The 24,504-nt window shown below is 42.1% G+C and overlaps 1 protein-coding gene across 6 annotated transcripts in view; it reads left to right on the top strand.

The window, feature by feature from the left end:
- Positions 1-389: 389 nt before the first annotated feature.
- The window catches only part of kcnc2 (potassium voltage-gated channel, Shaw-related subfamily, member 2), a 97,015-nt gene continuing 72,900 nt past the window's right edge, over positions 390-24,504 (top strand). For all 6 annotated transcript variants that reach the window (XM_073480827.1, XM_073480828.1, XM_073480826.1 and 3 more), the window contains exon 1: positions 390-944. In XM_073480827.1, coding sequence (XP_073336928.1) covers positions 390-944 — 555 coding nt within the window. The remainder of the gene's footprint in view (positions 945-24,504) is intronic.

The following is a 24,504-nucleotide window of genomic DNA, read 5'->3' as shown; positions in this document are numbered from 1 at the left end:
CGACGCTGACGAGCGGGCTGTGCGTCTTGGAGAGGGCAGGGACGCCGGAGACGCGCAAACGGCATCAGCATCAGCGCAGTCTGTTTGGAGCCACCGGTTGAGATCAGTCAACACTCCGAGCGCCGACTGTCTGAGCGGACTGTGGGATACAAATCGACGATCTCCGCCTCAACCCAATCCCCCCCCTAAGCAAACGATGGACATCCTCATCGCCCCCTTAAATAGCCACGAAAGCGTCGGATGAGTGAAATCGGAGATGCTGCGCACCAAAATCCCGGAGCTCCTCTGAACAGGGCTGTGGGTGTGTGCGCGTCGGGGCTCGCCGTTACCTCCGGACTGCACTCGCCAACTTCCCCCGCTTTCCATCAAGTCATGTCTGATACAGAGCGATGGGCAAGTTTGACGACAACGAGAGGATAATCCTCAACGTCGGGGGCACCAGGCACGAAACCTACAAGACCACCCTGAAGACCCTGCCGGGGACGCGACTGGCCCTGCTCGCCTCCGACTCGGACATCGACTCCGTGCTGGATCAGCTGCAACAAGTCCCCGGCTTCATCGAGTACAACGCGCGGACCAACGAGTACTTTTTCGACCGCCACCCGGGCGTCTTCGCCTACGTGCTCAACTACTACCGCACCGGGAAACTCCACTGCCCGGCGGATGTGTGCGGACCGCTGTTCGAGGAGGAGCTCTCCTTCTGGGGCATCGATGAGACGGACGTGGAGCCCTGCTGCTGGATGACATACCGGCAGCACCGGGACGCGGAGGAGGCTCTGGACGTGTTCGAGCTCAACGTGGACAACGGGGACGAGGACGACGAGATAGGGAAGAGGCTCGGGATTGAGGACGTGGCCGCCGACGGGAATGTCAGCCTGTGGAGGAAGTGGCAGCCGGTGATCTGGAATCTATTCGAGGATCCCTACTCCTCTCGGGCGGCGAGGGTAAGGGCGCACCGCTGCGTCTGGAGCTCTCCAAACACACACACACACACACACGCACACTGACCTCCCTCTTCACACCCTTCTTTACCCTCACAGAAACACACTCCATTTAAACAAGTGATCTCAACCACAACACCGCCCTGAAAGATTAAAGAAAGTCATTTAGAAGTTGGGATAAAGTCTCACAAACTTCCCCTTTTGTCTCTAAAAAGTGGCGTTAGATCATTTTCCTTTCCAACCTCATTGTGTGTGAATGAACCTGACATGTTTCATTTCTCCACTGACTCTGATCTGCCTCATTTCAAGGTGGTGGCACTGATTTGGTAACAGGTGCAATTATCACGTCAAAGTCAGCAGATTTCTCCTCTCCTCATGAGCAAACAAGGTGTTAACTCTCTGTCAGGGTGGATATTCTTAGCAGCAGTGTATTGTAGGTGTGTAGGCCTCTGCCAAACAGAGGCTATAGCCTACATTTGTTGCACTCTGATGCTGGTTGTCCTATATCCGTGCTGCTCTGTGCTCTTGTTGTGTTGTTTATCGGGTTGCAGCTTCCAGAAATGTCCCTCCAACGCTCCCAGCGTGCGAGCTGCCCGTTAAAGATCTCAGTCAGAGCTTCTTTCTGCACCGACTTCTGATCAACACAACAGAAACTGTGTGGGGCTTTTATCTGCTCCACAATTAGTGCAGCGCCTCATGCTGGGAGTAGATGTCGACTTACAGGCCACATGTGGCATCTTTGTTGTTCCTGTTTTTTGATCATCATTAGGCTTTTATACACTCAGACACAGTGGAAGTGTGCGACTGTAACGAGTTTGAAACATGTTTTAAGTTTCATCAGGATGCATGCTGGGATTAGAAATCTTAGCTGACAACACAGAACGCTCAGATTTTTCATCAGAAGTTTTGGATTAGTTTGAATCCGGCGTGCTGAGTTGAGTTCAGATCAGTTTATCAAATGTCGCCCACGTCTGCAACAGCTGTCTCTAAATGACCTTACAGGTCAGATCAGTGAAGGGCAGGGGGCTCTGCTAAGATCACCTTAGGCTGCAGGTGAATTCTGGGTAACGGGAAGGCAAATCAAACCCTCATTGGCGGGCGGACGTGTTAGTGCCGGCTGTGATGTCATGTTGCAGCCGCACAAATGTCTTCCAGATGTCACAGGCAGCGTGTCATGATGCCGACACACAACTGTTGCTGCACTGTTGAAGTAGTTCAGGTTTGTCTGATGAGGGTTTTCTTTCAAATAATTAAAGGATAAGTGAGAAAAGGAAGAAAACTCTTGCTGATGTTTTACGTCCGGCGTCTGGGGCAGAGTACCTGCTGTGACATCACTGATTTGGGTGTGGCCAGAGGTGACGCTGCCTGAGAGAGAGCAGAGCTGCAGCAGCTCTCTGCTGGACAGTTTATCAGAGCTGCGGCATTTATCCCATTCATTGATTAGCTGTCAACTAGTGTATGAATTGCCAACTATTTTGATAATGGATAAATCAGTTTGAGCGACGTTTTAAGAAAAAAAGTCTCAGATTCCAGCTTCCTAGACGTGAATATTTTCTGGTTTCTCTCCTCCTCTGTGACAGTAAACTCAATATCTTTGAGTTGTGGACAAAACAAGACATTTGAGGATGTCATCTTGGGCTTTGGGAACACTGATCGACATTTTTTCACCATTTTCTGACATTTTATAGACCAAACAAGGAATCGACAGGTTATTGGAAAATAGAATGAATCATCACAGTTCGTGTGATTGAAACATTTCCCCTCTGAGGGCAAAAAGCAGAGTTTGGAATTTGACTTTCCTGTAGCTGATGTTTTGCACATATATTCTTCATAAATTCAAGTTTGACATTCTCACTGGTGGCCCAGCTATGTTCTTGTTATTTGCAGCCTCCAAAACAGCATGTAAAGGAATAGTTCCACATATTGGAAAAAATACACTTATTCTCTTTCTTGCTGAGAGATAGATGTCTCTCACGTCTGTCATATAAATGTGAATATACACCCAGGAGACATTTAACAGGAGGAAACAGGGAGAGTGCGCTGCCCGGCAACTGCAAGTTTACGACTCCGTAAAACCACAGCTTACAACACGCCGAGTTAAATACGTGCACATAGCAGTTATTGGAGTGTGTTAATCAGCCCTGTGCTGATATACTATTTAAAAATGATTGCTGTTTGATGATCATTAATGTTTGACAACCCATACCTGTATAGAGCATTTCATTGTTTGTTAACAGTCAACTAACTATTAACTAATGTTTAACTAACTATTCATTTATTAATGATGATTATCATAGAGTGTTACTGTTTTGCTAAATCTCACAGGACCTTGGACAAGTTCAGTCTCAGGAATATAAAATTATTTCTGATTAGCTGATTTCTGAATTCTTTACAGAAGCTGATATCAGTTTATTGTATTAGTCAAGGCTAAAGTTCATGAGAGGCTTCTCTTCAGCATTTCATTTGAAAGTATCTTGCCCTTAACGACATTGTGAAATAGGTGATTGAACTATGTGTTGCCATGGTCTGAATGCTATTTGTGTATACAACCACATGGTCATATTTGGTTACTGACCTGTCGGACAAACTGTCAGAGACTGTTGATTCTCTATTTGTCTAACCATTAGCTGCTACCATGAAATACTCTTTTAGACTTTAGGCATTTATTCTGCATTTTTCTTAAACATTATTAGTCAGAGTCAGACTAATACTTCAGATCAAACTCCGTTCTCAGCTGTTAAATACCAGTTTACCTTCTTCATACCAGCTAAAAGAGAGCATACTGACAACCCGATCGCCAAAATAAATGTTGGCAATGTTTCTGTAAACTATGGATATGTTGAAACTTGACATTTATTTATGCTGCAACTTGCTGCATCTGCTCTGGTCAGGTTTAGGCACAAAAACCACTTGGTTACAGTTAGGAAACCATTTTAAGCTTGAGCTTTTGTTTTGGAATACCTGCTTTTGTGGACACAAACACGGCTGGAGATTGTCCTGAGGTCTCGTTTAAAACATCGTTTTCACACTTTCACGTGTTGAGACGCAGTCTTGAACTGTGATCTCGCAGAAACTTTAACTGCCAACCTTTTATTCTGGTGACTGGGCTGGAGCTTAACAGAAACAGCATTGTTTCATCACTGCTGTGGTTACATCAGTCCTTGTCTTTACTAACAACACTGACGTAGCTGTTTGAACTGCACTACATGGACTTTTATGAGATTTGGATGTTTGAGGAAAGCAAGCAGTGTCAGAGAGAAGAAGACTCTCCGTCATACAGTACATGTTCTAGTGGGAATGCTGGGAATCAAGACAAGTATAACTCTGACATGTTTGACCTTTTAGCTTCCCCTTTGTTCAAGATACCATCCAGATTTAGGACTTTCCCAGAAAAATGAAATCTCATGACATGAAGCTGATACATACTGAATGTGTATTCATTCTGGAGTCACAGTTTTACGAGAAGTCTTATGATGAGTCAGTGTGTGGCATCAGTGATCACTTTAGCCTCTTGATCCAATCAATATTTAATTGTTTCCTCCATCGCAAACTCACAGAGTCCGTCTCCCATCTAGAGGTGAGTGGTTGGGCTCGAGGTGTGTGTGTGTGTGTGTGTGTGTGTGTGTGTGTGTATTGGCACTGCCCTTGCCCCATATCACTCGTCCTCCTCTCACAATCCCTGAGCAAACTTCCAGCAAGGATGAAGGCTTTATGAGTGAAAGAAATACTGATCCTGAATTAGAAGATACTTCCAGAGTGTAATTTTACAACTCCTCATGACATGGACGCTAAATCTGAGGTCATGTTACCATTACATTACAGCTACTTTACAGCCACAGCCTCTACATCGTTCTTTTCTAAAGGGAAACTAGAGACGACCGCAGAGTTCTGCCCATCTGCTGTTCCTTGTACTCCTCCACCAAATTTCATTGGCAATTTCTTGGAAATGTTTTTTTGGCCATTACTCTGCCGACAGAGGAACTAGCAGGGACGCATCAGAGGTAAATATTGAGTTAGTTTCAGCGATGCTTCGCTGGCAGAAGGGAGTTGATGGAGCTGAATGCTTGTGTTTACAACACGCATGCATCTGTCTCCCTGCGCCAACACTCACCCAGTCTGCACACACAGAAATGAAGTCACGCCACATTTCCCTGCCGCCGACGCCGCGCAGAAGCATCTGTTTCTATAAGTGGCCTCAAACCTCTGTCGCCTGCATGTGAGCCGCGTTCACAGATGGCGACGACGCTCCACCTGCAGCCATGTTAAGACTGGGTTTGGTGTCACGGCGGCAGCATGCAGAGAGATGTGCTCCTCCGTGATGCCTTAACGTTTCCTCTGTTATTAAAGGCCAGCTGGCTTTTGGTTAACCTTTCAAACAACTCCCATACACAGAGAAAGGCTCTGTGTGTGTGTGAGAGGAAGAGAGGTTATGCATAGTGTGAAAGTGAGTGTGTGTGTGTGTGTGTGTGTGTGTCTAAAAGAAGGCCCTCGGGGGCACTAATCCTCCCCCTGACAAGGCGTTAGGAGAGAGTAATGTGGAATTATCCTCCATGGAAATGAAAGGTGTGATCTCAGCTCGGTAACTCGTGCCACTGCAAAGCTCAGTCCTCTTACACAGTTCACCTTTGACCCTGACACCACAGAGGGGCCGGTGTTCACCGTAAAGTGCTCTTTAACGGCAGACGTGGCATTAAACGTAGCGGTGTGTGGTGAGTAAAAAGATGAATGGATGGATCATGTACATCTGAACACTAATCATCACATGGCAATTACTGTAATCATCACTTGCAGAAAGACTCTGAATCATTGTGTCATCCTGACTGTGACTGTGCTGAACACATTGAAAAGGTTTGTTAGTCTATAGGCTATCATCTAAAGTATTCTCTATTGTATACAGTACTTCATTAGGAAACAGTTTGTCACTTAATGATTTGTTGCACTTACAATATAAAATTTGATGTGAAATCCTGTTTACAAAAAAGTTAGGACACTGTAAAACCTGAGTTAAAACAGGATGAGATGATTTGCAAATCTTTCTTAACCTACATTCAGTTGAATACAGTCAGTCCAAAAGTCACCTAAAGTGATATCACTCATATGAATAGTACTTGAACAGAAGTCTTAAAGAAACTGATATATAAGGTATCAAAAATAATTATCTTGCAATAAATACACTTAAGTATCAAAGATACATGTACAAATAAGTTGTACATATATTTACATGGACAGTATGTAGAAACTGTACACTAAAACATTTGCGAAACTGATTTTTCTACAAAGTCTGAATCTTACCTTGTTTACTTAAAAAAGAAGGGAGGGTCATCATGTCACTGAATCTTGATTTGGGGCTGGACTGGTGTGCCGGTTGTATTGAAGTCAGTGGGAGATCCATGAAACACACTAAAACCCAACATATTTACGTCATATGACTTCTGATGAAGAAATGACTCCAAAAAATGAAGAACACACTTCAGAGAGGAGGTTAACCACTGATTGTTTTCCTAACAAATGATTGACATGATTGGCTGATGCGGCAGGTCGTACTGATTTTCATTGATGAGACTGCAGGAGCCTCTCCTACACAGAGTCGAGGATCGAACAACCTGTTGATAAAATCCACTCTCTGAAGTGTGTTCTTTCATTTTTTTGAGGCATTTCTTCATCAGAAGTCATTCAACATACCCTTCCTTCTTTTTTAGGTTCCTTGGTTTACGAGCAAGCACTCTTCTTCTTCTTCTTTGCCTTTGCTGGCACATTTCCGTGCTCCACTGAGCATCACTGCCACCTGTTGATCAGTGGAAAAGCAAGAAACCACTGGCTGGACTGTGTATCGTGTCACCCATGTGCACAAGCATCCTTAGACGACACAGGCAACTGTCCCTCAAGAAGAAGCCAACCTGCAGTGCGTTCATGCAAGTTATTTTATCTTAAAGGGTAACTCCAACAGTTTCATACATTCAAGTGTGTTTACTGGTCTTGGGGAGTACTACTTCATATGGGAAAAAAGTAGTATAAAGTCTTTTGTGGCTCCAGAGGAAGCTGATTGACTGCCTCCAGTGACGTCACTCAGTGGCTAAGTTGCATTGTGGGTAATGTAGGTGCCAGGTTTCAAAAAGCAGTGCATTGATCTAGCATCGTACTTTTACACTGTTGGACTCAGGATGGACAGTTTAAAAACAAAATACAGCTGAACCACAGACATCACCTTTCTTATTCCGAACTTTCTTCTTCCTTTTCAAAACCTGGTGCCTACATTACCCACAGCGCAACTTGGCTGGGAGGGAATGTATCAGATTACATGCAGCTTCCTCTGGAGCCACAAAAGGCTTTACACTACTTTTTTCTTTATTTACTTTTTTTTTTAACATATGCTAGGTTCACCACAAGACCTGTATACACACCTTAATATGTAAAATTGTTGGAGTTACCCTTTAAAATGAATGAAAAAAGACTACCTAATTGTAATTGTAAGTTTCTACTGCTAGCTGAAGCATATTATATATTATATCAGTAAAAGTGTATTGCTCAGGGAGGAAGGGCAAGCAAAAACACTCCCTCTGCAACAGGAGTGACAGGGTTTATGGGAAATGTTGTCATAATGTTGAGAGGCAGTAGCATTAATAGCACGACAGAGCAGCCGTCCTCTTCATCATGGTCTCATTTGTTTCGGTAATTACAGTATATCCCACCTAATCTGACAATTCTGTGTAAACAGCAGCTCCATTTAATAACTGACGTGAGATCGGCCGTCTGTGGCTGTCAGGAAGCCTTTCATCAGTTTGTTTCCGCAGGTTTACTGACAAACCCAAAAAGTCTCATCTGTCCCTTTAACACGCTCGTCTCTGAGTGTTCATGTGCCAGCAGTCAGCGGTAGCAGGCGTGTTTCTCTGGGCTCCCCACGCTGTTTCTATTGTTGTAGCCATCCTGTTCTCTCTTCACTCTCAATGCTGCCACTTTAATCTGCATGCAGTGTGTTTTAACAGCGGCCGTCGGTGTGCTCACTTGTCTGTGTGAGATATAAAGAGTGATTGATTTCCTGTACGTTCATGATTGTGTTGAGAATATATTTCTGTGTACAGTATGTGTGTGTAGGTGTATGTGTTCTCCTATGTGTTAATCTGTTTGTTTGTCCCTCTCATATCTCTGTAGTTGGCCATTGCTGGATTGGGATGGTAACAAAAAAAGAAAAGAAATAACACCCACCACCTTTTTCATTTCCCATGTCTGCGCTCTGAGGCAGAGGTTTAGCTGATGCCTGACTTTGTAGTCCCCCCTCCCCAACCACCACACACACACACACACACACTTCACCCTCACCCACGCATCCCCCCCATCCTCCCATGATCCCATCTCAGACTGCAGCTTGCTTTTCTTCCACTTAAGAGGTTAAAACCCAAACCGTCTGGGTGCCGCCTGCCGCACGCCTGAAGATACCAAAGCCAGGCTGCACGCTCAGCCTGCCTGTTGTCATGGCAACATCATCGCTCATCACCACGGCCTGTTTTCATTCAGATCCGTCCGGTCTGTGAAACTGATTGATTTCAGAAACCTGCTCGACCATGAACCCTTATTGCTCGGTAACCCCTTGCGTGCTAGCTTGTTAGTTTTGAGGCAACGATGCAAAACAAGGGTGTCGGAACGAAACAACTGATCCATGTGTGCATGTCTCTGTAACTGCTATCTTATTGCCGTCAGAGGTGACGTACTTCAGCATCTTTACTTTTAGTTCCTGTCTAACCGGAGCTACAGGTGTACAAGGGCCTGCACGCCTCATCTGAAAGCGCCGCTGCATCGTATCGTGCAGAGGTTGCAGGAGGCCAGGAAATGCGGCTGATCCGCTGCAAACAGACGCCGAGGCCTCGCTGAGTAAATAGAGTCTGACGTGTAAACAGCAGCAGACCTGACGCTGGGTAGGAGAGCAAGGCAAATGGCTGCCCAAGTGTGGGCGGTGACGGCACGCCGCTGGGCATGTTTGTAGCCGCTGCCAGTCACGTTAATCTGCCCCGCCAATCATCATCCTGTGCTGCTTTGGTTGACTATAATAGCTCAGAGTACGGGAGTAGTGTGCAGGGCTGCAGCTATGGTAATTAGGAGAGAGAGAGAGGTTATATGAGGAAGACTTTCAACAGCTTGGGTTCTGTTAAAGGTGTGAGATGACGAGATGCTCCTTTTTTCAACATTTGGTGATGTATTTGTTGCTAAGCGCTCGTCGCGGTGGCGTTCAGGCACTGCAGTTTGTTTATCACCTGTCAGTTGTGTAACGTGGTGTCTGTGACGTCTGGTAGTGCACTGAGGTCTCTTGAGTTTGTTTTCTTATGCATACTAACTGAAAAAAAAGGTACACGGAACATATTTGATAACAAAGTTATTATAAAATCCAATTGCTGTCTGAGCGGAGGAAGCCTGCGAGGACCTACAAGAAAGCAGCAACCACCATGCCTGACTGTAAGAGGCTGAAACAGCTGTCAATCATGCAAACATCTGCCAAAACATACCTTTGTTTGAGCCTTAATTAAACTGTGATTATCCAAATGAACGGTTTCCATTGAGATCATAATTACACAGTTTTGCAGTCAGTGGCTATACAAGCAAGACTATGTCAATTGATTAACAATGAAAAGCACCCTTGCCTAGTTTTAAGACATTCAGAGGTTTGACGTTACATCCCAAGCTAATGGCTAACCTAGCTAATGGTGGGCAATATTGACTTATATTATCAAACTTTAGATGCCTGTTCACTAACTTTGAGTCTTTTCTACTTGTGTTCCCATTATATTCCATTTTTTATGTCACAGATAAACATTTAGATGATTTTATCGTAAGTAAAACGAGCAGTCAACACAATCGTCGCTCACCAGGAGACTTTTGTTTATTGCTGCTTGTGGTCCAGATCTGTTTGACCTCAGTCAGCCTGATTCAAGAGAGTTTAGTAAACCGAAGGAAAACCCAATGTGCCATTATTTTGAAATTGCCCCTTGTGGTCATTACAGAATGCAGTCTGAAATTACTTAGCCCTGCTTTAAAGGAACTTAACAACAACTTAAAGGTGCAGACTGAAAGAGAAAAATGTATAATTTTCAACAGAATGTAGAAATAACAGTTTTGACGTTATGGCATCTATATAATATATATATATATATATATATATATATATATATATATATATATATATATATATATATATATGTATATATATATATATATATATAGATAGTGTTGTAGAGATATCTGCTGAAGTTAGCATACAGCTAGTCCCGGCCAATCCCGGTCCAAAGGAAGCCCCTTATTTGTTTTGAGTATGTAATGGACAGGTGGCCAATTCTTACATATTGCACCTTTAAAGATAATTCCAGTTGATCACAAAGTGAATCTTGTTTTCACAGTTTTGGTCATGTTTGTTGCTAAGATTGGGGAATTCAGTGACACTGATAAAGTCAGACAATCAGACTGTCATCAAATCCCAAGGTTAGTCAAAGTTTGGCTAAACCAATGAGGCCAAATGGTTAAATTATAACCCAAACTGTCGTAACAAGTTTCAGTTTACAGACCAACTTTCTGATTCAAGTCTTTCCTTCAAGACTTGGTTTAGCATTGACAGTCACCTTCAATTTTAGCTTTTAAAGAAAGTTAGCTGATAGCTCGTTTGCAGTCTGTCTGATTATCTTTCCCTGTTAAGATGTCTTGTCCTAGGATTGCGAAGGAATGACCCACCCCACTCGACTTCTGATTGGCTTACCCCGAAATTCTTACGTGAACCAAAAATCTCTCCACATACTCATCCTAACCAACCGAACGAACAAAGGTGGCAAGTACCAGCCAATCGTAGGCAGAGTAGGGCTGATCATTCCTTCGCCTTTCTAGAAAAAGAAAATGATCTGTCCTGTCAGATTTTGACGTCGCCATGTTCTGACTTAATCCTCCAACTCACACACGGTCTCAGCTGGAGTGGTTGCTGCTTCTCGGGTTGAGCCATCGCAGAAATTGATGTTCATTCAAACTTTTGTGAACATGAAAATAAACTGTAGCGGATATGTATTCATATGAAGTGCAGGAGTCTTTGTGTGCATACATAGGAGAAAGACTGTTGGATAGTTAATGAAGGAGACTCGTTCAGTATGCATGATTGGACCCCTTGCCTCACAGTTGGCTATATACGGCATCCCATCAGGCCTTGCTCTCCCTATCTGTCAGTCTCACCCTTTCTCACTCTCTCTCTCTCTCTCACACACACAAAAACTTAAAAAGAAGAACACGCTCTCTCTCTCTCTCGCTCTCTCTCTCTCTTGCAAAGGGACTTTTAAATTATTACACATTAGATTAAAGTGCCAGATTTGGCGTACATGATGATGGTGTTACTCTGAGATCTTAAACTGTGTCTCTATGACTGATTCCTTCCTTTTGTGAGGCCCTTTAGAATCTTTCAAGTAGCTGTAGAATATTCATAGGGCAATTAGAAATCTGTTTAAAGAAAGAATAATGTTCGTTGAAGGGGTTTTATCACATTTGCTTTCAATAACTAGCTCAAAATCTTTGACGTCCATCCTACAACCTAAATCTTTTGGTTATAAATACATAAATCATTGTGTTTTTTATTCAGTTCAAGTGTATAAAATGGAGAGAGGCAGCAGGCGTGACGTACTGACACCTTTATGGATAAAAGAGAAATGGATTGTGGGTAAGCATTGCTATGGAGATCTCTTCGTCCTTGATGGAATAGGCAGAATAAAAGCCTTTCTCTGCTTTCAGAAAGCTCATTTTTTTGCAAATCTGTGACGACTTTAGACAGCAGTCGGCATGATGCACATTTGATTCTGAATGAAGCATTTTGAAGCATGAGTGCATGTATGACTTCCCGATGCTGGCAGCGCTCCGCCTTGTCTCGTTTTTACAGGTTTCTACAGGTGTAAATCCAACACGACATCTGACACGAGCGGTGCGTTTGTTAACTCGCTCACACCCACCTCCTTCCTGCATTTACCCGGCCTTCCACAGGTGCACGCTTGGGAAAAAACAAACACGGCACATGGGTTAGTAAGTGTTAAAATGTATGTAGTGGAGATATGTGAGAAGTATCTCAGTGTGACAGTCACCGACATGGTGGCGGTGTTCACAAAATGCATGTGACTCAGTGTTGGCCAAATTGGATGAGCTTCATTGCTCAATTTGTGAACTGATGAAAATTGATGTCACCGTGAGCGACGACCACAAGGAGTGCTGCCGAAACTGGAACGGATCAAAGAGGAGGAGACAGGTCTTGTTCTTTGATGTCCATCTCAGCAGGAGAACCCCCCTGCCAGATACTGGATTATACAGGGGATAGATTGGCTTCAGAGTCAGGAGTGCACTTAGGAATGGGTTAGGTAAGATTCACATATCATGCATTCATGAATGTGATGGCGCGCATGCTAAAGGTTGGGCTCCATCTGCCTTCTGTGCACTGCCCGTCAACTGCCAGGAGGGGCCCAGACGAAAGCTACGTGATATTTAACAAGACGTTTGTTTGGGCTTAATGCTGAATAATTAATGCTCATCCAATCACTCTGAAAGATCGAGCGCTTCCCAAGGACAATGGATTCACTCAAAGTTCTTTTGTCTGGCACCGTTTGCACAGCCCTGATGCTCACACATTAAAAGGTAATTAATAAATCAGACTTTCAGGCTGATTTGTGTGTCTTGACTGTGTGTTAGCTGACTGGGGCTGAGTGGCTGTCACACACAGAGCAGTGTGAATTCAATGGGAGCAGGTTAAGTATGGGTTTAACCAATAGAACCACATTATTTTCCTTCAATCTCTTTGTTTTTTTCCCCCCCACGTTGCTTAATGTGATTCAGAATTTAATTAGAAGTGAGAAAATGATGTGTTTTGATTCTATGAACAAAGGCACACTGTATGTGTTTGACAAGATTTCACTAGTAAGCCCTGATTTTTCAGTCAACAATTGACAGAACAATTTTCCACTTAGGTCCACTTACCCGCTTGTTGTGGAGCTGTTGACCATGTAGCAGCAGATTGAGTTTTGCTCAGAAGTCCCTTGTAGTGGAAATGTAGATGAAGGTGTTTCAACTTTTGATGCAAGTTGATTTTAAATTGAATTTGTTTTGTCACCTGCTGTTTCCCAGGTCAAGAATAAACTGTCCAACACCTAAACAGGGTCAAAACTTTATTTCAACCATTGTCAACCAGCCAGTATTCGTATCAAATGTCTGGTGAGATCTACCATCTTGTTTACTCATTATTTGATCACATATTTCCTGATTTTAACAACATTTTTTTCAGTTTTAGACAATTATGTTTGGACAAACTTCTTGTGTGCATGCTTGAGTGTTAAGATAACCTTTTACTTGAGGACTTGGATTCTTTTGTTAAGCTTGGGTAACAAAACAAGTTGGAAACACAGAACTGACTATACTAATACTATAATATATACTATACTTAATATACCTAATTTGTTAGCAAATTGCCCATTTACACACCCAGCAAATACTTCACAACATTAGCATTGATTTGGAGTTGTGTTTCTGGCCATTTCTGGTTCTCCTTTTAGCTCTGTTTTGGTCTCCACCACTCATAAGAAAAATATCTGGTTCTTTAGCTGCTAAATGCTCCGCTATGTTCACCAGCTAGTCACTAACTCTATCTGTCTGCAGTTTGATGCTGTACAGGTAGTATACAGTGGATTTGAAGGGCAAGATGGAAGGAAATGGGGATGGTACGAGGTCTGAGACTGAACCAAAACAGTTACTGGTACAGTAGTAATAAACAAAGGCAACAATACTAAGAGCTGAGAGGAACTGCAGAGTCAGTTGTGTGGAAATTCTGTTTTTTTTCCCCCCAACAAGCAACACCTTGCTTACATTTACTGTAGTCTTTCATTCCACTGGTAATAAATGATAAAAATGTTCATTCGTGCAGCTTTAAATGCACAATATGCAACTTCTGTCACTAGGGGTCTCTCAGTCAAATCAAACTACCACTGTTGCTGATGAAGATCTATCTAATGTGACTCAGACAGAAACTAGGTTCACAGATGAGGTATTGTTTTAAAGTTTATGTTGTGTTTAGTCATGTTCCTCACTGTCTGACGCACCATCTGATGTTTTATCCAAAAAGTGACAAAAATGAAACACCTCGAATAAAATGAGCAACTTCTCTGGGTTTGAATTTTGTTGGAAACATTTGGGATAATGTAAGTACACACCTCAATGAACTACATTACTAAAAGGTCTAGTCAGTTTTATACAGAAATATTACATATTTTATCTTTAATAATGAACGGGTTTTGTAGAAAAACATGTTTATATTGTACTTCTTGATTCTAGTATAGAAACATGTACTGAGACGAGATGTGTCACTTTTAAACCAGATTTAACCAGTATTTAACTTACGTAAGTCTTTTCACCTGCAAATCACCAAATGAATGCTTAAAGGGTAGAAATGAGGTTCTAAGGGTTTGAGCTACACATGGGAACATGCGGTCATAATGATCCAATCTCTGATGTATCATTGAGATTACACAGATTCATTTGGATTAACGTGCTACATCGATCTTATTCAGTCATCATAATTATGAAAATCTTCATTAAGCTGATTTACAAAAATAACTGCTTGGATACAAAAAATGTTTTATCCTCAATCTAAACCCACATGTTTCCCTTTGTTCATAAAAAGCCAACATTCTGGGGATGCAGAAGTGATATACTCTTAGATTAAAAAAACATCCCCGTCTCCCTCCTCTGTCTAGGGTTTGATATCCCGTCACTTAGCAACTAAAGGCTGATGTAATCTAATAAGCTGCACAGCCTTCAAACCTTTTCTCCTCTAAGTCAGAGAGTGAGTATTGAAGAAACTCTTTCCCACTGCCTAGATTAACTCACATTTGGTAGGAACGCAGAGCCTTTCAGACTTCACAGGCAGAGATCAGGCCGCATTTTCAAAGAGTTGTTTACTGTATCCTCAACATCGTCTTATTTAACAGCTACATTTATAGCACCCCGAGGCTCAGATGAGGGTGAGGCTGAAAATGTCACACCAGCTAGGAGACGACAGGTGCGTAATATGCACAGAGAGAGTTGTCATCCGGTGATAACGCTGACAAGTTGCGGACTGACCCTGTTTGACAGCTTTTGGTTGTGACTGAAGCTGTAAAATGTGTCAATTTTTCTGTCCCCACAAAACAAGGCCCGGTAACGAGCTGCATGCCTCCGTTTTCTTCATAACTTTGTCTGATGCTAATTACGCGCCTGGTAACCCTGCTGGATCAACCCCTGGCTTTCAGCTCTGCCCACAGATCATTTACGCCGGTTCAAAGACAGAGGCTTTAAAAGGGATCCACTGTTTAATGCAGCCGCATCAGAGCCAGCAGGGCTCAATTAGAGGATATATGGTGCCAAATCAACACAAGCAAGAAGGACACACAGAGTGAAAGGCTGAGTTATGCAATTCAAGTCAGAAGACAAACAAAGTCATGTGGAGTCCCATGATGCTACTGTGGGAAAAGTTTGACCAGTGCGTCACACAGGAGCTACATGGCTGCAGTAGGATGAGGAAAGATTTATACGACTAGAAAAGGTAATTTTTTTGCATCATTACAAAATTACCTCGACTTCTCTTCACAAATTCGGTCAAGTTAAAATGCGTGGACACTTTTTTTTACAGTGTATAATCCTAATCTGCGCCAAACTCACCACAGGTATTGATAAATGTTCTGCTTAGATTTAGATGTTAATGATATTTGGTCCATTAACCATGCCCTACTCCTCACGGGTTCCTGGTGATGCTTTATATTTTTCTTATAAATCAACAAATCCAATTACAAGTCCAAAACCAACAGTGAATGTGTCCTACTAACAAGTACTGTGTGTGTGTCTATCCAAATGCAGATATAGTTTATTCCTATATGCCTCACACCTCCATTGTTGTCTAGGAAATACTAGGTCTAGGACTCAATCCCACAGGCAATGTCCCTCTTCTAAAAATACTCACCAGAGGATAAATCCACTGCTGAAAATAGTCCCCAACAAATGACTTTTTCCTTCTGTTTGATTAAGATTTGCGGAAATGATTTGCGGAAATGATTGAGCCTTTAAAAAAGAAAAAAATTAGCGTGTACATTGTGAGTTGTTTTTTCTAAGAGCAGCAATATAGAATATTGCCAGCCTTATCCTTCACACTACATGATGAGATTTGAGTAGGTGGATAGCAGCAACTTGTAGCATACGTTAAAGGCCTCCGGCAGACCAAGATCAAAATACAATATATCAACATTACTGTGGGATCATACATCTTACTGTCTGAAAGAACCCAGCAACTCACTGTATCATGACTCTGGGCTCAGACGTCGACCTCAATGGAAAATGTTGTCGAATTTAATTTGAAATCAACAGCAAAGTTAGCAACTCCACAACAACAGTAGTATCATGGTCGTGGGATCATTTGTGTTTATTCATCCTAAAAATGCAGTTTACTTTGTGTTAGCCATAAGGTAGCCAGCAACGACACACACTTTTTTCCCTCTCCTCTCTGTTACGTTACGCTCATGACGTTTTACCCCTCCAGCTCCCGTTGGCAGTTAACATAAACACCCGAGAATGGAGGTCACCTCTGTGGATCGCTGCTGCAGTCAGGTTGATAAATGGGAGTGAAGATAATTCCACTTTTAATCCCAAATGTTAAAAAGTAATCTCTGAGATCTCCTCCTATTGGTCAACAGCTCCAGATCAGAGCAGAATATGGTGTGACTCTGGGTGTTGAGCACTCCCGAGACAGCACTTGGCAAAAGTCACATCATTTGCATTGCCCGGCCTGAATAAACGTGAAACACCATTATAAGCAAAACCCACTCTAAAGTATCAAGGTATCTTTCAAATCCTCCAGTAACAAGTTATACCATCGCTTTAGTTATTTGTCCTTTCTCTGAAGTGTTTTCATCATTGATGTGCTGTCAACTGAACAACAGTGTGGCTCAGAATGAAACAACATAAAAAATTCAAAGCTCTCTAAGATACCTTGGAGACCTGACTCAAGTACAACAACCTCTTTCCCATGGAACCATAATCGTAAATACTGTTAATGTAACTTCTTTCAGGACTGTCAGGGGTCTCTGTGGCTCATGATGATGACATATGGTAATGCAGGCTCTGCCAGCCTGATATCGACTGCAGTCAGTAACAGACACCTCCCAGGAGGTTGTATTGTGGAGAGAAAAGTTAACTGTACAAAGGGTCGTCGCGCTGCCTCCACCCTCTGGCACAGAAGACCAGCTCACATGAAGTGGAGCTCTGGAAAATATTTGTTTTTGTAACCGTGAAAATTTCCTCAAGGCGAACATTTGCACAAGATGTAGACTAGATTTTATTGAGCTGATAGTGTGAAGGATAAAGGGGTATTTGATTAAAATCAACATCGCAAAAAGTGTTAATAAAGACTCTGATGTAGAGCTAAGACCTGATTCTGTGCATGAATCATAGGGGAAAGGAGACTTTCTCCACTTTCAGATGCTGTAAACATCACTTGCCTCTGCTGATGAACCTTTAACAAGCTGTGAACTTCTTCCAGTCAAGCCTGCTTCACAGTTTTCCTCGTGGGACTTACAGCTTGTTTGATTCGAAGCGGAGAATATTGTTGGGTAGACTTCATGCTCTGCTGAACAATCCCTTCAAACTCCCTTCATGCGATGACGTGCGGTCGGTTGTGGTATACAGCACACTGTATCCAGAGGTTGTTTTATAATTACTGCTGTGTGTGTTCATTTTGGAAAACATTGCACTGAATGGTTTTTAATTTTCAAATGATGCAGATGATCCACTTTGCTGTCACCTTTTGAACAAGGGCAGTTGTTAATGAGGTATTACTGTACGGCCATGAAAACCTACAGTAGTATTATAAAGACTAACTTAAAGGTCCAGTGTGTGGAATTTAAGGGGATCTATTGACAAATAAGAATATCGTATTCCTTATTATGTTTTCATTAGTGTATAATTACCTGAAGCTGATTCATGTGTATAGGTCCTGTCTGTGCATGTGTGTGTTTTACAGTCCTGGGCCAAAAAAAAAAGAAAAAAAGAAATGGCAACAGAGTGAAAACATTGAATTTCCCCGTGGATATTAATAAAGTATGCCTTCTTCTTCTTCTTCAAACCAAGAGTAGTTGTGTTTAAATATGTATTTTAGAATGAGCTTTTTATATGTATAGAGGGAGATGATCCTCCTTCACGGGGTCTGCAATACTGTACCGCCATGTTTCTCCAGTAGCCCAGAACAGACAAACAATAGTCAGTCAGACAAACTCACTCTAGAAAAGGCCTTTTGCCATTTTTCACAATTTCAGGCCCAATCCCGGTACACCTCTTGACCCTACCACTTAGCACCTACCCTTCTGTTTTGCATGTTCACATCTAGGGATTGGGTGTCCCGATTCTTGTTGGGATAGAGGGGTAGGGTTAAGTGTTATGGCTACAGGGCCCTCCAAACGGAGCTTTTTCAGAGGGTTATGAGAACTGCAGTCCCCCCGTGATGGCATATGATACCTGAAATGTAACTAGAGTCCATCAGTGAAGTTGTTGCACTTGGTACCCCTCCTTTAATATCAGTGCAGATTGGCAGGGTAAGAGCATGGGTTGCTAATGTTAGCCTATAAAGCACTGCTAACATTCACAGTCAGTAAAAAAGCAGTCTTCCTTTTTATTTCATGCCTTGCTTGAAATTGTGAACAAATAGCGAGTATCCATGCTTTTCCATCTCCATCAGGTTAACTGCGGATGGCATTGTGATAATTCTAGGATTGCAACAGTAACACAAGAGAAATCACCACAGCGAAAGACGTCGTGTTAGAAATGTCCGGTCAATGTCAGCTGATGAGGTGTGAGGGTCTTGAAGGGCTCTCCCATTTCATTTGGGGAGATTTTAACCACTCTCCCTTGTAACTCCTTGTGGGAAAGAGGGGTGTTCAGCTGGTTGCAACATCACAGTTAGATGCAACTAAATGCTTTTTGCGAGCACTAAGCAAGCATGCATCAATAGATAGACACTTTTGGAGCACAGTAAATTTTATGCAATTATTCCCAATCTCCAAATATCTGTTAAGTTATTCATCAGAATGAACACTGCCTGCTTCAACTCCAGAAATATGCGCGGGGGGGGGGTTTGTACATTTTTAAAGCTGCACTTATCAATATTGATTAATTTCTAGATCAATAAAGGGTCAAATGACTATGCCTAATGTGAAAGGGGTCATTTGTTGTGACGAATGACAGAAAATTATCACCAACCCTGCAGTTCCTTTTAGCTATGGAGCATTTTTGTGTCTTTCAGATCATTGTTTTGCTTCAGTCTCAGCAGTTTCATCAACTTAACTGTTACAGCAGGCAGCTGTCTTCAGTGGAAAAGTTCTTACAAGCCCACTGTACACTAAATGAAAGACAGAAAAAGTTAGCGACTAGCTGGTGAACATTGTGGAGCATTTAGCCGTTCAAGCGAGTTACTAAACCAATGTCCTCCATGAAACAACAGCAAGAGGCATAATTTACACACTGTCTGATTTTCATGTGGTTCATTGTGATGTAAATGACATGTTTGGGCTCTCTTAACCTGCCAGTGTCAGCAGCAGATATTTGTGAACACACGATCCGTTCAACTGATCCAAGCATTGAACTAGTAACCACAATATCCCCAGACCCCCTTAACAAATTGCACAATTTTGAGTTGTTGAGTGAGAGGAAACTTTAAAACTTTGTAAAACGGCTACGGAAAATTTTACAAATGCCGTAAGCAGTAGCGTTAAAGTTCCCAGACTCCTTTAAAAAATCACCCAATTTTGTAAATTGATGAGTTAAGAGAAACTTTATGAACTTTGTGAAATCCCATCTATGACAAATTCTTAATTATTTGGGTCTTATTGTAAATGTTATACATTATACAAGTTATACAAGATTCTTTCTCTTTCGTTGTAAAAAAGGAAAACAAATAAAACATAGCGTCCATAATTGTCCACAATTGTCATATAATCAACTAATCAATTGATTAGTAATTCAGTCAGTGAAAAACCTGGACATGTCTCAATCCAGAAAGTGTAGTTTAGCTGTATTATAGTGCAGTATAGGTAATTTTTTAACCAGCAACAATTTAAGAAGGTGTTTTGTAAATGGTGGATATCTCATTCTGGCCTGAAGTCCTCATATTAAAAAGTAACTCTAAGTACATGCGTGAAGAAGTTGAATTCCTCCTGCGGGGATCAGGGCCTGCACAGAGGACAGTGTGTGCTGAACACATTGAATAAAGAACAGACCTCAGATTTATTTTTAATACAAACATGACACGGTTCTCTGTCCCTGTGAGACTCAGAAACCGAGCTGTGGTGTGGTGCCGCTGTACAACTCTGGAAGTGAGAATGTTTCAATGGTAGACAACCATTTTGAAAAGATACAATAACCTTACCCCTTCAGCAAATTTTAAATCTTTAGATAGTGATCTGAGCTAAATGTTTAAACTGTACAAATATTCAGTTAATGTGAACACAGGTGACAACTTTTGCTTCGAGCCAGCGTTCATATTAGAGCACTATGATTCACATTTTTAAACGGTTAAGAGGAAAAAACATTCATTTCATGTTCTGGTGAATCGGCTTCGTGGTCTGACTGAAGGGAAAGCGAGCTGACCTCAACCCCGCAGTGCAGCGCAGGAGTCTTTGTCTGTCTGAGTCTTCTTCTATGGTTCACTGATACTGACCTGGCAGAACCAATCCCATTAGTAATTCTCTACTGGATTCAGGCTCCTGGGGACCCGGAGGAGCCCTCAGCTCATGCAGTCCCCCCTTCTTGTTACCAGGCTTCCAGACAGAGCGGGATATTCACGCCTGGGTGCATTTGCTCTTCAGTAAGAACCGCGAGGGGTTTGCTGGTACAAAGATAGAGTCCTGTCTCTGAAGGAGGAGGTTAAAGGGCCCACGCTTAAGGAGATCTCTCTCTTTTCTCCCTGTGTGTTTGCAACAACCCTCAAAGCTGTTTAAGGGAGACAGACATTAGACATTTACCTCACATTCTTTTCTACAGCGGCTGATGGAGAAACCCCACTAAACACGATTTGCCATGTTTCCAATTCCTCCTGCATGCTTTTCATATTACTGTAGAAGTGAGAAATGTGCTTCATCGCACATAGGGTTGCCTGTAGTGCGAATCAAACACCTAGAGTAGGAAAACGTGGAGGGCAAAAGTTTAATCCACTGAACTTAGTGCAAGGTGTCCCATGTTTGCCACACAGGAACTAATCCATTCGGCCAAGGAGGCTCTCACACCTTTTCTAATTACAGAGAAACACGCCATCTCTCCATGTGTCTTCTCGGGACAAATTAATGTCATGATATCCAAAGAATAAATTGGCTCCACTCTCCATCTATCAAGACTCTGATGGGAGAAATGATGCCTGGAGGAAAGACAGACGGTGCCTCTTGGCCTCAAGTTAGCTTGAACAGTGAGAACTCTATCTCATTAAAGTCACAGATGTCACATCAAGAAATCGTGAAAACAAGGCCTCCAAGATCCTGTTGGTCTTTTGATTGCGAGTTTAAAAAAGCCACTTTGTTTAGTTTTGTTTCACACAACTTAAAATATAGGCTAAACAGTAAATCATTTGTCTTGTCAATGTTGGATCCTTAAACATCATGCAAACACCCTCTCCCAACACCTTTCAGACATTGGACATGGGACATGCAACAGTTTTTTAAAACTTTTAGAAATGTGAGCAGGTGAAAAAGCAGACAGGACTCCAGCTTCTCTCTCAAGCTCCTGTTGCTGTAACTTCTGTTGCTTTGCGTTCGACTGCAACACCTTGAATGCCTTGAGAGAAACTGGCCTAAAGTGTGCAGCATCATCTCCTTGCCTTGCGAGGCAACTAGATTTGTGAGATCACGTGATCATGCCAGTCCATCTTACCAGGCTTCAAGCTATCCACTTGCGTATGAACCACACTTGTTCGGACCGATCAGCATCCTTTGTGGAACTGCTCAGTTACCAGCACGGTTTAGATATGATGACCAGCGAGAAAAGTTTGTTTGGAAACAACAGAGCAAAAAATTTACTCCGATCAAAGACTTTTCTCAATGGAAAAGATGTTTCCGCTCTTCTCTCGACTGGCCTCAGCAAGAAATTGATATACCAACTGGCAATGCTGGTTGCACCCTCCTACTACGTTATATTGTTTGTCGATCTGATGGTAGACAGTGATAGACAGATGGTTCGTCCGGTCACCTGCAAAGTGTTTTTTTGAAAGGGCCTGCCCTTTCCCAAACAGTTCCTAAGGGCGACTCTCCAGATGGTTCCATGTAACAAATCATGTGGTGCATCAGGTTATATATCCCAGCCTCTCTCACAACAGACTTTTAACCAAGTATTTAAGTGTAACCCCTCTGAACAGCTAAGAAACACACACTGTACGAAGAAGTTTGCTCCAAGCGTACTCTGGCCGTGAATTAAGGCTTTTAAAGGATCTTAATCATGGTTGAAAGAAACCATTGTTTACTCTTGGTAAGAGATGGGAAGCAAACTCTGGTCTCTATGGTCCTCCCTCTGCTTTTTCTACTGGCAAAGGACAGTGATTCGTCACACGAGTTCAAGGCGATTTTTAGAAAAGTGTAAGAAGATGTTGTTTTAAACTTCTGACCAAATGACCAACACTGTCATCTGTTTTAAGAACAGTCTCAGAATTGTTCCAGCAACCGTCTGTACCTAGTAATGTAAATGATCCTGGATCGTGTGTGTCTTTAACTGGGATGGAAAAATCCTTGATGTTCCCACAGGACGAGTTGGTGCTGGCAAGATATATCATTATTCAACTGCCCTTGAAAGTCAGGGAAGTTTTTTGTTTTTTCAAAGAAACCCCATTCCCTTAAATGGATCAATTCTTCACTATAGCTTTGGCATTAATGAACCACCTCAGGAGAGAATGACTGTACGGTGGTTTGTCTCCCATTAAGACTCCGTACCCACAGGCTACAATTGAACACTTGAATTGTGCCTTAGATGGGCAGATTTGCATTAGTGTGAACTGGGGAAAAAGATTTTTGAAGTGAGGTGAAGAGTCAAGTATTCCGACTCTTATCGGAAAAAAGATTCATTAATTATTTAAAGCTAAGTTAACCTTAAGAGATCCTGTTAAAATAAACATCACTATGCTTGTATTTGCAAGTTTGTACCTAGTTATTTTAACTCCTTCGGTCATTTGTGAAACGGTGCCCAGCGCTAGATCAGCTCACAAGTAACAAAAAAATCCAAACTTACCAACACTGGTGAATCCAGGGTACAATGTCAGCCGACCTTTATAGCCAGAGAAATAACTGAATGTTTTTTCTCAGACTACTCTGTGGATGTATCTCTGCGTCTCTCTAAATCTTTTATTCCTCAGTTATCCATTATTCAGCAGTGTCAAACCATGAGTTTTATGAATACCAGCACAACTTGTTGACTTGGTTTTTGTGAGCAGTGTGCTTTTTTAAAAGTAATACTGAATCTTAGTTTGTAAGTAAAGTAAGCAAACAGCAGCAAATCAAGTGGGACTTTTTTGGGAACATTTCTGTAAGGTCTTGTAACCTTGACTTCATCAATGAATAATTCAGAAATGTTCTTGAAATTAAGGGCCACTTGAAAAGTTTTATCGTAAATGAATAAAGAGACGTAATATTTTAAAGTCCAAGCAGTACCGATTGTATTCCTATCATGTTGTGCTCCTTCATTTGAACTCATACTGCATGTGAAATGGTACAGGGACAGAAAGGATCAAACTTATATGTGGAAGTTTATGCCAATGCAGTTAATTTTTCATTTTGGATAAGATGTCTGAAAGAAAACTGTAATAGTAATTTTGATCATGCAAGTTCATCTTGTTGTTTTGGAAACACGTATGACAAAATGGTTCTGAAAAGCTAGTGCAAATATTAGCTAATTAGCATTTTACTACAAGTAACAAGGTTAAGAATCTGCTTTTACGTTAGGAACTCTGTCCGGCTGGACTGAGGCACAGTGTTGATTTGAGCTAAATGCTAACGTCAGCAAGCTAACAAGCTGATGTTTAGCAGGAATGATTTTCAATGGTCACCAACTTACTTTAGCATGGTAGCATGCAAACATTTTTAATCAGCACTAAAGATGAAGTACATCACTGGTTGCGAAGTTGTCATTTTTACAGGTATTTGGTCATAAACTAAAGTATTGGACAAATTATCATTTTGACCTGCTAATGGTGCGTAAAGTCAGGGGATCAGATGGGGACGGATGCACGCTGCTAACTTGACTAGAATTCCTACGAGGCATGTTGACCTGCTAGCTCCGACATATCTCGTCTTACAAAAACACTCCGTTCTCCCAGTCCGGACTGCTAACTGCACAGCTAATTGAGCTAACCAGCTAATGACAGCTTCACGAGTAACTAGCAGCTACTCTGGTGATATGCAGCCCCACATTTATTTGGAGTATGAATGAAGTGGCCAATTCTTACATATTACACATTTTTAAATTGACCTGTGACAAATTTACAGATGATTTTATGATACATTAAAGTGATCCTTTTGCTCAAGTG

The sequence above is a fragment of the Pagrus major genome, chromosome 14, assembly GCF_040436345.1.
Source record: "Pagrus major chromosome 14, Pma_NU_1.0".
Taxonomy (NCBI): Eukaryota; Metazoa; Chordata; class Actinopteri; order Spariformes; family Sparidae; genus Pagrus; species Pagrus major.
The sequence above is the reverse complement of the archived record's forward strand: the minus strand, read 5'-3'. Positions and strand labels throughout refer to the sequence as shown.